Raw genomic sequence first — 17,021 nt, 5'->3', positions numbered from 1 at the left:
CCTGCTCCCCCAAGTCAGAAGTGAGAAAGCACAGGTGGGTAAGGTAACATGTTTGCATCCTTCTTCCAGGTGATCAAAGTGAGGGGATTTATCCTACCTATAGCAGGACAGACACCTAAGAACATCTAAAATGACTTAATCCCTTAAAATCAGCCTACAGTAACAAGTGATCATCCCAGTCCTACTGACAGAAAAGTCTCCTCACATTTGTTCCAGCAAAATGCTGAGTATTACCCACTTTTATACTGCGTGAAGAAACTTACTGAGATGAATCATAATTCTTTTGACAAGTTAAAACATTTTTAAAAGTACCTGCTTGGCTTTGGCTCCATTTCCCATTTTGACAGACTCCAGCACCAAAGCATCCAGTTTCCCAGAATAAACCTGTCACTCCTAGAAGTTCAGTCAGGACTTTAATAGGAAGGCCTCTTTCATAAGGCTCTCTAAAACAAAGACTTGTGAACAAACTTCTCACTTCTCACGTCTACAGATAATTTAAAAATCTTCCTGCACTCCAGAATATGCTTCCACAATGGATTACATATGGAGCAGCTCAGGGTTCAAACCTCTAAAATTGGAAACAGTAGTGGTTGCATATAAGTAGCTGCATATAAGAGAGAGCCTAAGTGCCTTGCACAAAGAATTGACATCAAGACACTCAGGGAACCCAGCAGGTGAGAACCCCAGAGAAACAGAATAAATTCCATGGGTAAACTAACTCAAGTTCTTGAACAATAAGAAGGCCCCTATCATTTTACTAAACTACTCTCACCAAACAGAACAATTACTGAAGGTAACTAACAGGCAGCAACAAAATTAGCTGTAGCAGGGAAAAGCATCCTATTTTTTTCAATCATTCCACTTCTGCAAAGGTCACCTGTCTGTCACTGCACAGGCTGCCCATGAGCTCCTGCCTGATTGCAGCCTGTAACTGGCACCAGCTCCTGGCTGGAGAGCAGCAGTCTCTGGCAAGCTGGGCTGCCCAATGCAGAGATTCAGGTACTGTGAGCACCCCTTTGCTGCAGCAGCCACAATAAACTAATTTTTAATCACAAACCAGAGGACACACTCACGTAGCTGGCAACATGATGGACCAACTCAGTGGATGTTTATTAGGGAAGTGATCAGTGTACATAAGGACACATACTCTCAGCAAGAATATAGGCATGAAAGAAACAGAGCTTGGAATTCAGAGCTTCTCTACTGCCCCATGAACACAGTATGGAAATGGCTGAAAATTCCAGGACAAAGTTATAAAAAGCACCTATATTTTTCTAAACAAGTTTCAAATGTTGCTTAATTTTCTTAAGTGACAGCTTTGTAATATTTTCTTTTGCATTCTGACTGCACAGAGCCACTCTATTTTTTTTCTGAGTATATGGAGAACAAGCTTAACAACATATAACTCTTATAACGGTAGCAATAGTATTTCCCCAGGGTCTTAGGGAAATAATTTCTGAATTTAGAAAAGTAGAAATGTATTACCTTGCCTGTTTTGCCTGGAAACTGCTCCTCTAATATACAGTGCTGTAATTGCTCCTCCTCTAAAACCTACTGAGTATAAAGCTGAAGCCTTTCAGCCACTTTGGTACACCCAGTCTCTCTATTACTATATTGCAAATATTAGGAAAGTTATTTTGAGCACCAAAGAAAAATTTCAGTATTACAGTATCTCATGAAAGTTCAACAATGAACTGAGTCCAGCCTTCTCTCTGGTTTTATTTATATTTCAAAAGCCAATACAAAAATGTTACACATACCAGTCACTGTTGCAGACTAGAATTTCGAGCAGTCACCAGGAATTTAGTGCTGTAGTATTTTCCGACAACGTGCAACATTCTGTGTTCAACTGAAAGGGTACTCTAATGCAATATTCAAGCCTGGTGGGGTTTTTTCCAAGCTTTTGGCAAATGTGGAAAGTCCACTGCTTCCCAGTAGCTCCATTATTTTTACGTAACTGACAGCAGGTAGCTACTTAAACAGATTGTTTTGTTATATATAAATGCCACTACAAGTATGGTCCTGCTTTACTTCTGTGGCTTGGTTTAACCTAAAAAAATCAGTTCTGTAAGCACCTAGTTATACCAATAGCCTAATTACATTAAAATGTTCATCTGTGTTCAAGTATGCAAGACCTAGCCAAAGAAAGTATCAATTTTAGCTACTGGGTTTTCAAACAAAAAGCTTTTTTACAAGACACAATTAAAGCTTCCATCAGCCTACCAGAGGTTACGCTGAGAATCACATCTAAGCTACAGGAGCACTGGTCTATTTGTGACAGTGGTATTTAAGTATTTATTAAACTGTTTTCATCCATTTATTCACTTGGCTGACATCCACCTGCCACATGTAACATTTGAAAATGCAGTTAACAAGCTGCTAGAATAAGGAATCTGGATAGTGTTCAGTTGGATATTTTCTCTTAACATAATAGGCAAGAGCTTCTAGAATTTGTCTTGCTGATATACTTCAACTCTGCCTGAACCAAAGATGGAAAACAAACCCCTGCTAGTACAAAATAGTTCAAGTATGTAAAAAAGCCACTGACTGTTTTTTAGTAATAGTATTTGCACAAGCAGAAAAAAACCCTCCCAGTTTCTCACAGATCTCTAGGAATATTCAAATGAAGTTCTATTTTAATTTTTAAAATACAGAAGTTTAATCACTTAGCCAATGTAAGAGTTCTACAAACTGCATTATGGATAATGTTGCACATCTTACGACTGAGAGCAATACCAAAAGCTAGAGTGCTGCCAGTGACAGTGGTAATACAAATTGGCAATTTTAACATTTCAGTTCAGAAAACATCTGTTATTCTAAACCCAACAGATGTATATAATGTATGTAAGTATTTATTAGACCCAGTCACCATGCTACAGTATTAGATTAATAAACCCTCTCATTTTGAGAATACACCAGCATAAGGTATGAACACAATGAAATCTGTATGAAATTTTACAGTAACTTTCCAGAAGTATGCCTGTGGCCTCAAATTTGCATTAACATATTGTAGACTTAAAATATTTACTTGTCTTCTTAGCATACCTACATGTAAGAATAGTTGCTTAATACCCAAAAATAAATATAAGCTTTCAATTGAAAGCACTTATTTTCCTAGGTTTCCAAAGTGGAGTCTGAGGGGTGAAAATGCTTCAGACTTGCCATCAGTCCACTTCAGTACATAAAAGCATCTCCTGCCCCAGTTTTTTGTTCAAATCCAAAAGATCTCCTTGCAGTGAAATACGACCGGAGCACTGGTTTGGTTCGCAGCCCTTCAGTCTGTTTCCATGGCAGCACTGCGGGATTCCTTGGCCACCATGAGTCGCATGAGCTGACTGTGGAATTTCTCGATCTTCTTCACGTCTTGTGCCTGGTCTGTTCTGTACAGCAAACACTGCAAGGCAAAGTTCCTGATATCAGATTTCACTTCAACTGGTTTTATCTTGTTTGTAGCTGCTGTGCATTTGTGCTTGGAACACACAGAACATGGAAAGCACTGAAATGTTCATTAGTTACCAGGAGGCAGTACCAACACATCTACCCTGGTTCAAAGCACAGACATATCTGTGTTTGCTTTTACGCTTCTCCTTAATGCTCATGCCTCCCATATTGAAAATAGAAAAACTCATAATTTATCCTAGCTTCTTCTAGCTCCAAAAAGCTGTTAAAACTTGGGTTTTAAAGCTGTCCTTTTTTTGTGTTGTCTAAACATAGAAACAGATTTTAAACCTGAAGTTACTTTCCAATTCTTTATATTCTGAAAGCAAGTTTATTTTGCCTTTCACAGTCCTTAATGTTACACTGCCAGGGACACAAAATTCTTAAAATTCAATTCCCATTGAAGGGGATCCCCTACGCCAAGTAAAACCTGTTTTTCTAAGACAGTCCTAAACAGGGAACACAGCATACACCCAAACAAACAAAACAAAATGCCCCAAACACTAAAAGAATCCAACCAAAACCCTGAAACCGGTCCCCATTTTCTCCCACGTGGTGTAACATCTTTCTGTGACTGAAAGCAGGTACAGCAGCCTATACACCAGAAGAGTTCACGTTTGTGAATCACCTGACTCCAACTTCCCCTATGGGAGATTTCAACAAAATTACCCTTAAATTCCCCTTTATCACTGCCCCACAATCAACGCCTCACCCATGTTAAGCCCTATTGCCCCTTCAAGAAGTGCCTTTACTGGAGTTTCACATCCATTCCAGGCACTTGAAATTCCAATGCCAGACTACTTTTCCTGGAAAGAAGAAATTTGACTCTTTTCCAAGTGCGAAGACAAGAGTAGGGTAGAATATTGTGTCTGAACTGGAGAATACCAGAATACCCTTGACTTCAGAAAAACAAACTCCTTAGCTGTAATGTCGCTGTCACTCAGTCTCATAATCACAAAGAAGGAACTTCACCCATGGCTGGAAGTTTTCACCACTCTGAGCAGGTAAAAAGGACCACACTCACACTAGTAAACACCTGTTTGAAAATGCCCCTGGCCAATCACAGACACAGCAACAGGGAAGGCTGAGTACAAGTTTTTAGAAAACTGTCAGGCACTCTCAAGGCAGTGTCCAAGAACTCCCAAGCTGACTGACAGCAAAACACAAATCTGTGAGTGGTACAAGAAGCTCTGAAAGGGGAACGTGCTCTTTACTTACAGCCACATCATCTGTTACTTTGATACAGAGGTTCCCATCACAATGTCGGTATTTGAGGACAACACGCACCTGAAATGACAAACATTTTAGGAATTAGCACTTACAGCTAACAATTCTCAGAATATATTGAAGGGAATCTGCCCACATTCAGACTACCCTTAATCATAATTATGTGCTGCACCATGTTTTCAGCACCTCTGTGGCAGTCCTCAGCTCTTGTGCTGTGGGAGCTGTAATCCCACAGCCAAGGTGGTGTGAAGTTGACCCACCACATTTCCCTGCCTTACACTGCAGTCTGGTTTCCTAGCAGCATCAGCAAGGTCAACACTGGGCATGTTCAAAAACCCTGCAAATACAGCAACAACAGTTGCAAAGACCTTGGAGACAGGCAGGACAAACCATGAGAGTCATGTCGAGACGAGACACCCCCTCGCTGTGTATCACACCCCAGAAAAACCAACTGGAAGCCTGTGTTTGTAGGCTTGAAACACTTCAAAAAAGGGTAGCTCTACATGAAGGCTTGAAAGGGATCAGCTCAGTGGGGAAGGCTCAACATCACCACTTTTTCTTCTATGGCACCTGAACAGCTACTCCTGCAGTCACCTGCCCTGAGCTCTAACCCATCCAGTCCCTCTGGACCCTCATATCACCAAAGTTCTCAAAGCCACACTGATAAAAATCCACGTCCTCAGTGGCTGAGCATTAAATGATTCCTCCTGAGCAGTTTGCAGCCTCAGCTAAAGTCAGTAACTAGAAACAAAGCAAGGTGGCCTTTGAGAGCATTCTGAACTCACACTGCAAAGAGTTTTTATTGTACAGTGATTTGTGCTAATGGTCAACAACCTCCTTCGCTACAAATACATCTTGAAACTCCTGTTCCAGAGTGGATCTCATCACAGATTGACCCTTTTTGTTTAACAAACTGCCACCTTCTGACCACAGCAGCAGTGTGACAGCACATCTCCCTGCTGAGCAGCCCCAAAAGCACAAGAGAGGCTGCCACAGGCAGCAGGTACACACTCAGTGTATCAATAACCTGCTCCTGCAAAAGGCAAGACCACTCAGTACCTGGCTGGAGAACACACACCCATCTCCCACAGCTCTTGTTCTTCCTTCAGCTTCCCAGCAAGCCCAATTATGAAATTGCTGGGGCTAATTCTCTGCCAAATTTACAGGAGGGTACTTGTGTTATGACAACAGGGCCTATATAAACCCCTCTCTAACTAGTCAAATTTACTGCCATGGATGGGAAGAGATTGCCTTTGGAGGCCCGTCAAGGAAAGGGGAAGAGCAACTCCCTGCTGCAGTGACATCCCTTCCTTCATTTAATTGAATGTCACAGAGCCTAGGAAGGCAAAACTGGGCAATTTTATTATCAGCAGCAATTACGTATGGTGTCTCTGTGCTAATTAAAAGGCAAAGCTAATCTGCTTTAAATAATCAGATATTAATTTAATCTTCTGAAGGTTTCTCCAGTTCCCCTATTTTTGGTGAAGAACACTAGGCCTTTTTTACTGAAGTTTTCTCAGGTGTAAGTTTAACATCAATTTCTGTGCTGCTTTTTAGGCAAACTATAATGCTTTTTCTGAAGACAGGTTAATTTTAATATTTGCATAAACCACATTCCCAAAAAAAGTGACCAGAAACAAGAAACAGTCATAAACTGAGAAGTTAAGTCCTTGAGGAATTGTTCTTTAGGATGCAAACACCTTTCAGTCTGAAACGTCACTGCAAGCAACAATGCCACGTAAGAGCTAATGAAAGGACAAATTCAAATAATACCAGTCTTAAATGCTATAAACTCATAAAATAAACTAATTATTGATACTCCAGCAGAACTCTTAACTTCGGTTTCCAACACACAGGTATACCGTGAATGAGCTCAATGTCCTTGAAGTTCAGTTCTTGAGGTTCATCCCAGCTGCCAATAACACCACCTGAAACACTGTTCCCTAGGGATGCTGCTGGGGTTACAAATGAGAGCTTCCTCCCGTTCCATAGAAGAGGATGGTCAGCTGCAACACCAACGAGTAATCCCCTTCCTCGCAGGTTCTTTTCCCCTGTACTCGACACTGGCGAGAGCACACTTCCAAGTGCTGCGTCCAGTTCTGGGCCTGTCACTTCAAGAAGCGCACGGAGGTGCTGGAGAGAGTGCAGAGCAGGGCAGTGGAGCTGGGGGTGGTCAGCCGGGAGGAGGCTCGGGAGTGACCTTATGGCTCTCTACAACACCCTGACAGGAAGGTCTAGCCGGGTAGGGGTTGGCCTCTTTTCCCATGCAACCTCCACACAGGCCTAAGCTCTGCTAGGGGAGATTCTGGACATTAGAAGAATTTTTTTTCATAGAAAAGGTGATTAGACATTGGAAAGGGCTGCCCAGGGAGGTGGTGGAGTCACCATCCCTGGAAGTGTTCAAAAAATAAGCAGACGTGGCACTTAGGACTATCTATGGTCTACTTAATATGGCTGATTCCGTCATAGATTGAACTCGACGATCTCGGAGGTCTTTTCCAACCTGATCGATTCTGCGATTCTTGCCTCCCCCATGCAGTCACCAGCGAACTCCCCCCAGCCCGACACCGCCCGCCGCCCCCGCCGAGCTGCGCGCAGCTGGAGCCGACTCCAGATCGCCGCTCCCGCAGCCGGGCCGCGCATCCTCCCCTCCCGGCCCCGGCTGTCCCACCTTCATGGGGTCGGCGAGGTAAAGCTTCTCGGCGGCGCGGGTGAACTCCTCCCAGGCCTGGAAGTGCGGCATGGCCGGGCCCGCTCGGCTCCCCGCGGCCGCGGCAAGATGGCGCCGGAGGCGGGCGGGCCTGCGTGCGGCTGAGACGGCGCCTGCCATTGGCCCGCGGGACAGCGCCGCCCAATCGCGGGGCGCGTAACTCCGGGCTCCCGGGGCCGCCGGCCCGCGCCCCACTACAGCGACCCCTGGAGGCGCGGCGGGATGGCGGCAGGCGCTCCCCGCCCGCCGCGCAGGGAGAGGCGCCGGGCGGGGGGGCCGGCGGGTAACGGGTTCGAGCCCCGCCGCCGGCGGAGCGCCCAGCCGCCCAGGGCCGGCACCTGCGGGGCTCTGCCAGGCCAGGTACGGGCTGTCTCCGCGATAACTTCACGTCCTGAGGCCACGAGGGACGCTGGGAAGGCGGGTGGGCCAGCGGGCAGCCTGGGGGTCCGGCGGGAGGTGAGGGCAGGGCCCAGGCCCTGCACCTGAGGTGTTCTGTTTGCTCGGCCGACCCTCCCAGCTGGAGCAATTCCCAGGTTTTCCCAGGCTGGAAAGCGTGAAGCTGGTGTTTGGCTTCGTGTGGAACAAAAAGGATGTGTGGGAGCCCCTCGCTGCCTCCTCTGGTCTGCCTTGCTGAGGGGTGCTGAGGCATTGCTAAAGTAAAGCTGCTCTCTGGGGAAGAGGCTGAATGGCAGAGAATAAAATTATGAAATGTTGGAGAGCTCTGCTTTTCAGTCGTGTGTGTGTGTAAATCTTTTACATAAAGCTGACTTAAAATTCCCTTCAAAAAGGAAATGAGGGAGGAAAAAAAAGATCTGCAATTTCTCCTGTTATGTTTTAAAGTCCCATTGCCTGCAATTATTTTTATGCCTTTATAGAACAAAGCTTGTAGCCAGACACAGAACTGAGCTCTGCTCATGTCACACAGCTTGTGCAACTGCTGCAGTGACAATAAGCACGTAATGTGCAGTCTCTATTCTCTGTTTCACAGGGATTCACCGAAAACCCGAAAGCTCCTGATGATGATTCACAGCTCCAAGTTTTACTGAACAACTCGAAACTCACCAGCATGGCCAAACAAATGAACTGGAAGGTTTAGGGCAGATCTGCATTTGAGGGGACAAATTATGCAGGCTGTTGCAGTCTCCACTAGCTACATGGGGAAATACTATATCTGCAGGCTTTTTTTGGCCAGAAAAGGCACAATATGTGCAAGAGAGAATGAAGAAATGTGGCATAGAAATTAAAGGGTGGATAGGAAGTAAGGGGAGAAAAACTAGAATGAAATTCCCTGAGTCAGTAAAGCAGAAAATAATTGTTACTGTGGGGATCTACTCTGAAAAAGTCTACAATGATTAGGCTGACAAACTTCATAAATTGTGACTTGTGGGTGTTATGTGGTCTAAACAATTCTGGTAAAGGGCTTTGCACCAATGAGTGGGGGCTATGGAAGGTGGAAAGATTTAAGGATTTTTTCTTTCTTTCTTTCCAGAACTGTTCACAGGATTTAGGTGTTGATGTGTCCAAGAACCCAGCTTCAGATCTATAAGAGTTGTCTTTCAGAGATGCTGAGAATCAACAGATTATCAGGTGATAGATATATGGACATAGACTAAAGCAATCGTCCCAAACACAGAACCTAACCTGGACAGAATGCTTCTCTACTCTCCTTGGGTTTGGGTAGTTAGTTATAACAGCAGAGTAGGAATTGCATTTGGTAGTGTTGTACAGACATGTAGGGGATGTAAACATGTGGGGAGGGACAGTGTGGGGAGCACAAACCCTGTAACACACATTTTGCAGAACCATCGTTCACCAAATTTGGGTTCAGGTTTTCAAGTGGGACACGGGTGCACCTTCTGAAAGAGCCTCAGTTTTGGGCTGTCCAGTCATAAGCCTTTTAGAGAGGATTTTAGTTTTGACTCAAATGTTCAGGATATTTTGTGTCTTCTTTGACACTGAAGTGGTTCAGGAGCTTGCCAATGCCCAGTCGTTAGCCCTGCAGTTGAGCTAATGCAACAGAGCAAGATCAGAAAACAAACCCATTGTAGTATTTTTTTTTCCATAACCTAGATTATTTCCACGATCCATTTTAGGATGCAGCTTCTAAAACTGTTCTGTAGGCACAATTTTGGAAGTGACAAACTGCAGCAGCCAGGGCAAAGAACAGAGAGAGGGATTTCATAACTGGCCTTGCCTCTGAGGGAAATGGGATGTGTCACAATGACAGTTCTGTACAGCCTGGTACACAACTCTGCGTAGCCTGTTCCTGACTGCAGATATTAAGGATTTTGTCACCCCTGCCACCACCACCTATGGCCCCACGCTGTGCTGCCACAGCTGTTTGTGACTCTGCACTGGAGATTGAACCAATGCTGGGATTAAAAGCAGCACTGTTTTTAGTAACACTTTTTTTACTGAGATGAATTTGGTTTTCTAGTTTAATGTGTGGCCTTATGTACTGTTGTGCTGCCACAGCTGTTGAAAATGTGCCTTCTTTGGTGGCAAGACAGAATATGGGAATTCCTACTGCTTTTGCTGGATTGCCACCATAAATGAGGGGCTGTATATGAAACCACCCCTGCCCCCAGTTCCCCCGAAAGCAGGGCCAGTGGCTGAACTCTCCACAATTAAGAAGAGAAGGTATTTCTGAGCCCCAGGGAATGTCTGATACCTGTAGTTAGTGCACTGCTGCGCTCGGTTGTTCTCCTTTTGCCTGGAGAACAGAACATTTTCTTGACATGTTTGGAAAGTAAGTCAGGCCACTGCAGCTATTCAGCTGTAAGTTGTATTTGATGTATGTCCAAAACTGTATTTTTCAAGTGAGTTCCAGTGAGTGCAGTAATAGTAGAAATCCTTCAATGGGCTTTTTGTTTAGTGAAATAAAATGAACAGTTGTTTATCACTGTGTGGAGTGTTTGGTATGCAGCCAATAATAATTTAGTAGTTAGTAAGAATTCTGCTAAAACATACATACTTATCTTGCTTTCTTTTCTTGAGTTTCTGCTTTCTGCCATGCAAGAAATCATTCCAACGGTCTTAACGGCCCATTCCATCACTTGCAAATGAAATCTGGAATGCTGTAAAACCTCATTTACCCTTTCCTCAGTCTGCCTCTGTATATCCTTGCTGTATTCCCTAGACCACCTTAGATAATGTCTTTTTTTGCTTGGATTTAAGGCCATAAAAAGCTATGAAGCAATAATGTAAGTACTTGTGTGATGAAGATTTTTCATGTGGGTTTTCCTCAGGCCTTTTCCCCTCATCCAACCTGTATGTACATGATTAATTATCTCTCTTTGATCAAGCTCCTACATGCGTTGCCACTGCAAGTTCTGCTTCGTAAAGTTCTGTTCAGGCATCTGGATTGTACTTGGTGATTTCTTCTGGTGTTTTATCTAGTGTCTTCCTTTACATTAATGACAAACTGAAATAAAATAGTAGAGAAAGCATTGCATTAGATCTTAAAATATCGTCCATGGAGATCTTACAACTCCTGCAAAGTTCATGGAAGTTGAAGTTGCAGCTGCTTAGCATCACTCAGGGTCAGATATTTGGTTTCCTGTTCTTCACATTAATGCTTATCTAAAGCAAGTGCCTTTTTTTTTTTTTTTTTTTTTTTGCAAAACTATTTTTCTCTCCTGGATAAGGAATTCAGATAAGAGTATTAAATTCATGAAAATAGTTACCTGTCACCATGACGTACTACTGGTGGGTAAAACAAGCTGGTCTTCCCATCTAAAAGAAGCTTTGTATAGAACACCGTGCTTTATCATGCTGAATTGTGGATTATATGGGAAACAATGGGACAAACTGATCTCAGTTATGCTGCTCTAAATCCAGAGTCATTCCATTTATTTCATTGGATTTTTTTTTTTTTTGTATCTGTAACAGTATAATAAAGAGCAGACTTTGGTGCCGGGATGATAATCCTGTTCTTGGACCGGGAGCAACATAAAGTCAGCGCAGTAATTCAGGTCTGAGAGAGTGCTAATGAGGAGTTAGTTACAAGGCAATTATTACTGCCAAGAATGCTTAAAGGAGATATAGTTGCTTCTTTCAAAATAGCTTCAACCCAGCCCTTAGCAAAGTTAAGGAGAATCCCAAGCATTGTGATTATACATTCCATTCTTGTGTGTGTATGGTCTAAACCAGCCTGGGATTTGTACTGATGCAGACTTTAATCACACGGGGCTATTTTTTCCTTTGAAAGGGCATTTATGTGCGTAGGGATGCAGATAAATCTTGAATACACTGAGATCCGAGGTCTTGACTTCTCACTGGCTTCTGAGTCTCTCTGCCCATGAGAACCGAGCCTGTAGTGAGAAGCAGTTTGTGCTCCTGGATGGGTTATAACACGCCAGCCTGAGCCACAGGTTTCACTCCACAGCTCCTGAAGGAGCACAGAGCACGCGGCTCCTTTTTAGGGGTTTTATGTTTTACGCAGCTTGGCTGAAGGTTTTGCCAGGTTGAGCCATACGCAGTTAATTGCATGAATGCCAGTTTTCTATTCTTTTGGACACAAGCACCTTAGAGTGATTCAGGCTCATATTGTCCTAACAGGATAATTAAATATTGATGACACTTTGTGGTTAAAAGACAGTTCATGGCAGTTGAGGCTGTATGTGGGCAGCAGCATTCCAGGCCCTGTCCTGGTGCCTGTCACAGCCGAGTCACAGCTTCAGGGCAGTGTAAAACCTGGATGCCTGTCACTATGCTCATTCCTTTTCCCCAGTGCCCCTGCTCCTGTGAAAGGAGCACACTCCAAACATAGCCCTGATCAGGACACACCGTGATCTACACTTGCCAGACACTTGAGCAATGACCTTGCCCAAGGCAGCATTGTTTCCTAATTTGCTTTAACATCAGAAAAGACAATGTCATTTAATATGGTCTAATCTCACTTTGTTAGGGAGCATATGTGTGGGGATGGCAACACCCATTACTCTGGCAAGAGAGTCACCCCTGCCTATGGCCATATTCTATCCTGAACAGAAACTGCCCTTTCATTTTTGGACACTGTTCTGACAGTGTTCTTGTTAAGCTGCTCAGTTTTGATAGCTGGAGAGATTCATCCCTTCCTGTTAAGTGGTCACTTCAGTTCCTTCAGCATGACAACGTATTCAAATGGATGTGCTGTCATGCAGGAGACATATGTCAGACAGCAGCCTCTCTGCTGTCACCACACTGGCTGTTGAGATTTGAGAATGAAATAGCAGTCCTTGTGATGGCCTTCAGGGAAAAGAGCAGCACATCTGGTAGCCAGCTCATGAACCAGCATTTGAAGCACTCTGGAAGCAGACAGACACTCTTAGCATTAACTGCTCATAGATTTTGTATCACCATTACGTGAAGTTTCTGAGCCTGCTTAAGATGGGCTTAGATCATCTGCTGGCACACGCTGCAAGCACATTGATTTCTTACATTAATCTTTAAGCAGCAAAGCATTTTATTTGATAGGCATGACTTAAGGCTGGTTTACCTGTGCTGTTCATGCTGCTGTGGCTGACGTAATTCAGTACAAAGCACCAGAAGAGGCAAGAGAGATTAGATGCTTACAGTGATACCTTCCCAAATCCTCTGGAGCTGTGTAACTGCAGCTGGGGTGGAAGGGCTTTCAGAATTTTTTAACTTAAGTTGACTTCTGATTCTGAGCTACATGTCTGAGCCTGGATCAGATGGAAATTGCCTCCTCCTCAGTTCAGCCTACAGAGAGGGAGCAGCTGTAATGCTAAGGCCTGAACTTTCCTGGCAGGTGAACCCTGCCAAGTTCTTGCTCAAGTGAGAGTAAAAGGCTTCCCCTTCCCCCTGTGCTGTTGTGAGAGCAGCAACCTGCAGCTGGTGGGAAATAGTAGCTTTCACTGTTTGCAAAGAAAATTCATGCCTGTCCCTGAATCCGCACAGCCTCATTTGAGTGGACTCTTGATTTAGCTGTGCGAGTACAAGAGCTGGTAATCTCTGCTACTTGTTCATTGCCTTTTCCCGGGAATTAATGCCCTCTCAGGATGCATTTGCTGAAATGCATGTGTAAGTACCCCATAACCCACTTCAATCAAACTGGGCTAGCAAAAACCTCCTACTTAATCCATTTAAGTCTGGCCCAAGTTGACCAAAGTAGCTGAGGGGGTGTCCACACGAGTCTACTCTGCAGGCAGATCTCAAGAGGTGGTAATTTGCACAAGCAGTAGGATGGGCTGAGCAGGGGGAGTGGATCTGAATCAGCAGCTTCTCCCATCCCCTGGGCTGCAGGCAGAGGAGGACTCCAGCACATGGACCTGCTGGGCAGCCTGGCTAGCACAGCCTGGGAAGCTGCAGCAGAGGAGCTGTTCCCCCATTTATCCCTTCCCAGATTTACAGCAGCAGAACTTTGTGCTGAGCAACTGTGGCCAAGAATGCACAGCAGAGTAAAGACCCCGCAAGCTCCTCAAGCTCCCCTGTTCAAGTCTTTGTCCTTGGTCAAGCTGGTGAGGGTGGAGGTCCAAATTGTGGTCAAATTAGCATCAAAATGGATACTTGACATTTGTGTTGCCAGTTCCTGGAACAACTGCAAGCACACACATTCCTTGGATGTCTGCAGTATGGCAGCTTCTTCTAAGAGGTGTCTGATCCAGAGCTTGTGTAGTACTGGGCTCACAGACCCACATAAAGCATACACAAGAGCTGGGATCAGTGCTGCTGGGAAGGACTTCCTTACATCCAACTTAGTGCTGCTGTTAAGACCCTTGTCATGGAGGCTGCAAGGATTTACCTGGCTCTTTAGTTGGCTTGGGTCTGCAGAGGAATTTTAACCTCAAATCTCTAAGGTTAGTGTTTTCAAAAGATTTGGATTAGATTAAAAATATGAAAGGAGACTTAGGTGGTGTTTAGGAGTGGGGGCAGGGAGAATATCTGCATGAATTCCATGCCATGGCTGTAATTTCGTGTTGAAGGGATAGCTCCTAACAAGATTTACAATGTGCTCTAACCGTTGCATTTGTGCTGAGATGTTTTTCTCTCTCCATTAGCAACTTTTACTGATCTCATTTTTTTAAATGAGTAGTAAGTAAGTCAAAGGTTGAAGTGATTCCTCCTTCAGGAATTACTGACAAAGTTCCCCTTTCTTTTAGATGAGGCAGAAGTATAGAGGTCGCACAGATACCAGAAACACTTACGCAAGGGATGTGAATGAGGAGGAAATACTCACTGCTCTCACTGTTCTAGGGCCTGGAGAAAGATGACGAGCCTTCAGGCAATTCCCAGCCTGCTACTGATCCTCCTGCTTTGTCTCCCTGCCTCTTACCCACTCCTGGCTGAGAGAGGCAGGAACTGGGAATGGTAGCTGCATGCTTTCTGATGAATCTCTGGCCAGATCTCTCTGTATAAAAGATTCAGTCAATTTGTGTCCCCTTTATGCAGCACAAAGAGATGAGGCAGGGCAGTGCAGTTGCTCATACATATTTCAAATATTTTCATTTTTTTTCTTAAGGTTGTTTTCACTTTTAGTGTAAAACAGGGTAAAACTGGCTGCCCTAAAGCAAGTTCCTCTTCCATATAGTTTATTTTTGTTGATTTAAAAACAAGGATCATGAGAAAGAATTAGCATTTGCTATGCAACATTTACATGCAGCTGCTTTGAACTTAATTCCCAGCAGAAGTGAAAGGATTTGAGGCTTCCAGATCTTAGCAGACTACTGTTTTTTTTTCAGACAGAAATCTGTATCATATGTACTTCTCTAGAGATCCCTCCCAGCCAGCTAGGACTGTACTATCCTTTTTCTACCCCACTGAGACACATTACCAGCTTTTGGGAGGGGGTCCTTCTGGACCTAGAAAGTTAATTAGTTTTACTTGCAAATGTCTGCCACTGAAGTGACTGATTACTTTTTGGAGGGAATGAAGACTCTTGCCTCTAGAGTTGAAAACAGCAAAAGCCTGCAAATTTGTATATATTTTGGTGCTTATTTCTCTTTTGTGGAGCAACACTCTTCTCCATATGTGGGGGAAATTTTTCAACTGTTCTATTTCAGTTCTGGAATTGTAGGTTAAATGGTAAATCTAATCTTACATAACAAGAATATGATCAGGAGTATTTGAAGGCCATTTGCAAATCAAATGCTGGTAATTTCAGGTAAGATAGTCTTGCCCTGCTTTCCTCAAGCCTGGCCCGTTTCACAGAAGCTGAGAATCCATTGACTCTGATAGATTTTTTTTAAGGAAATGAGCCCATGATCTAATCCAGGGCCAGAGCAGTAAACAGGTGGTTTGCTGTTTGGACATGTAAGGTAACTAACTCAATTAAGGGAATGCAGGTTGCCTTAAGGTGAGGTGAGGTGAGAATGTCTCCTGTGTCCACTCAGGAACCTTCTCACTCCTCGGTGGTGATGACAACTTCAGCAAGCAGATGCTTTTCTTCCTAGGAGCAGCATCAGTTTGATGTCCCATAAATCTTATTAGGTATTCTGTTCATTCTTCAGAGAAGTATCATGAGGGTTAATTATTTCTCTGCTCTGACTCAGACAGTGATTTTGTGCCAGAGGATTCTGGCAGTAAGTATAATCCTAGTGATACCCTCAGTGAGGAAAGCATTGTTAGCGATGTTGATGAGGAAGCGCTAATGGAAGCTGAACCAGAGCCTGATATAGAAACTGAGAGACCTAAAGCAAACAAAGGAAAAAGGCTGGAAACCTGGCTGTTTTCAGCCTTCCACAGCAGATCTGACAAAAAATAACTCTTTGTCTTCTTTCTCCTTGCACCTCCCCATCCAAACTCAGGCTGCAGAGTGGCTCTCCTGGGGCTGAGCTGTGCTAGAGGGAGGGAGGAGCTGTGCTGCTCAAGTCCCGGTGTCTGGCATTCCCTAGGGAAGATGTGCAGCAAGGAGTAGGTTTCAAACAGAGTGTCTCCTCTGTAAAACTGGGTTGCCAGATGGGGGCTGAGGGCCTCGCTCTGCCCAGGCTCCAGTAAGGCATTGCTCCAGAGCCAGTTGGCACCGTGAATTATAAATACATTGGCCATGTTACTCTATTTAGGACCAGTGCTCTGGAGTTAGATGAACGCATGAATAAAACATATTTTCCATGCTGCTTTTCTCTCTCTCAGTATTTTATAAACTCATGATAAAAACTGGGGATATTTACCTGCTTGTACCTGTGCTGAGGAGGGCAGAAGGGCTCCTTGCACCAGCACACAGACCTAGCACAACTTAGTCCTTTAAGATTTTCCCTTGTCCCAAAGAGATTATTTTCCTCTCCTGGTCTCGTTTAAACACATACAATGACATAGGATAGATAGCTATTTTCCATACATGGCCTTGTATGGTTGTTCAGCAGGAAACATTCATTGCTTTAAGACAGTACTGAAAGGGTTTCTGTTCTGCTCTCTGAAAGAGAAGCATGCAGGATTATCTTGGGTCACATCTTTCTTCTGTTAGTCAAACGGTGAAACCAGACATCTGAGTTAAGTCTGTGACCTTACCCTGTGCTTCCTGGCCATCTCACAGCTTTCAGTTGTCCCTAGTTTATATGCAGGATTCTTCAGTCCCCCTGGCAATCTGCATTCTTTCTCAAGATTTTTCCTGGTATCTTGGGCCCTTGAGAGATCACAGCATTGCCTTGGTTTCTATGTGACCACTCCAATAATTCACTTCCTTAGTCTGGATCCCTCTGCTGAACAG

General features: G+C 44.1%; 2 protein-coding genes across 5 annotated transcripts in view; one reads left to right on the top strand and one right to left on the bottom strand.

Annotated features, from left to right (window-relative positions):
- Window positions 1-1,074: 1,074 nt before the first annotated feature.
- On the bottom strand, window positions 1,075-7,454 carry SRP9 (signal recognition particle 9). Its single transcript, XM_053938806.1, has 3 exons — window positions 7,337-7,454; window positions 4,657-4,725; window positions 1,075-3,394 (listed from the first exon to the last, which is right to left on the bottom strand). Exons 1-3 carry the CDS (start codon window positions 7,406-7,408, stop codon window positions 3,275-3,277), a joined length of 261 nt encoding a protein of 86 aa, XP_053794781.1. The 5' UTR covers window positions 7,409-7,454; the 3' UTR covers window positions 1,075-3,274.
- Window positions 7,455-7,649: 195 nt separating this feature from the next.
- The window catches only part of ENAH (ENAH actin regulator), a 123,528-nt gene continuing 114,156 nt past the window's right edge, over window positions 7,650-17,021 (top strand). For 3 of the 4 annotated variants that reach the window (XM_053938259.1, XM_053938258.1, XM_053938256.1), the window contains exons 1-2: window positions 7,650-7,735; window positions 8,865-8,962. The gene's annotated coding sequence lies outside the window, so the exon portion shown is untranslated. Of the gene's footprint in view, window positions 7,736-8,363; window positions 8,466-8,864; window positions 8,963-17,021 lie in introns of all 4 variants that reach the window. The other variant, XM_053938257.1, reaches the window with a different exon arrangement.

Source organism: Vidua chalybeata, chromosome 3, assembly GCF_026979565.1.
Source record: "Vidua chalybeata isolate OUT-0048 chromosome 3, bVidCha1 merged haplotype, whole genome shotgun sequence".
Classification (NCBI taxonomy): Eukaryota; Metazoa; Chordata; class Aves; order Passeriformes; family Viduidae; genus Vidua; species Vidua chalybeata.
The sequence above is the reverse complement of the archived record's forward strand: the minus strand, read 5'-3'. Positions and strand labels throughout refer to the sequence as shown.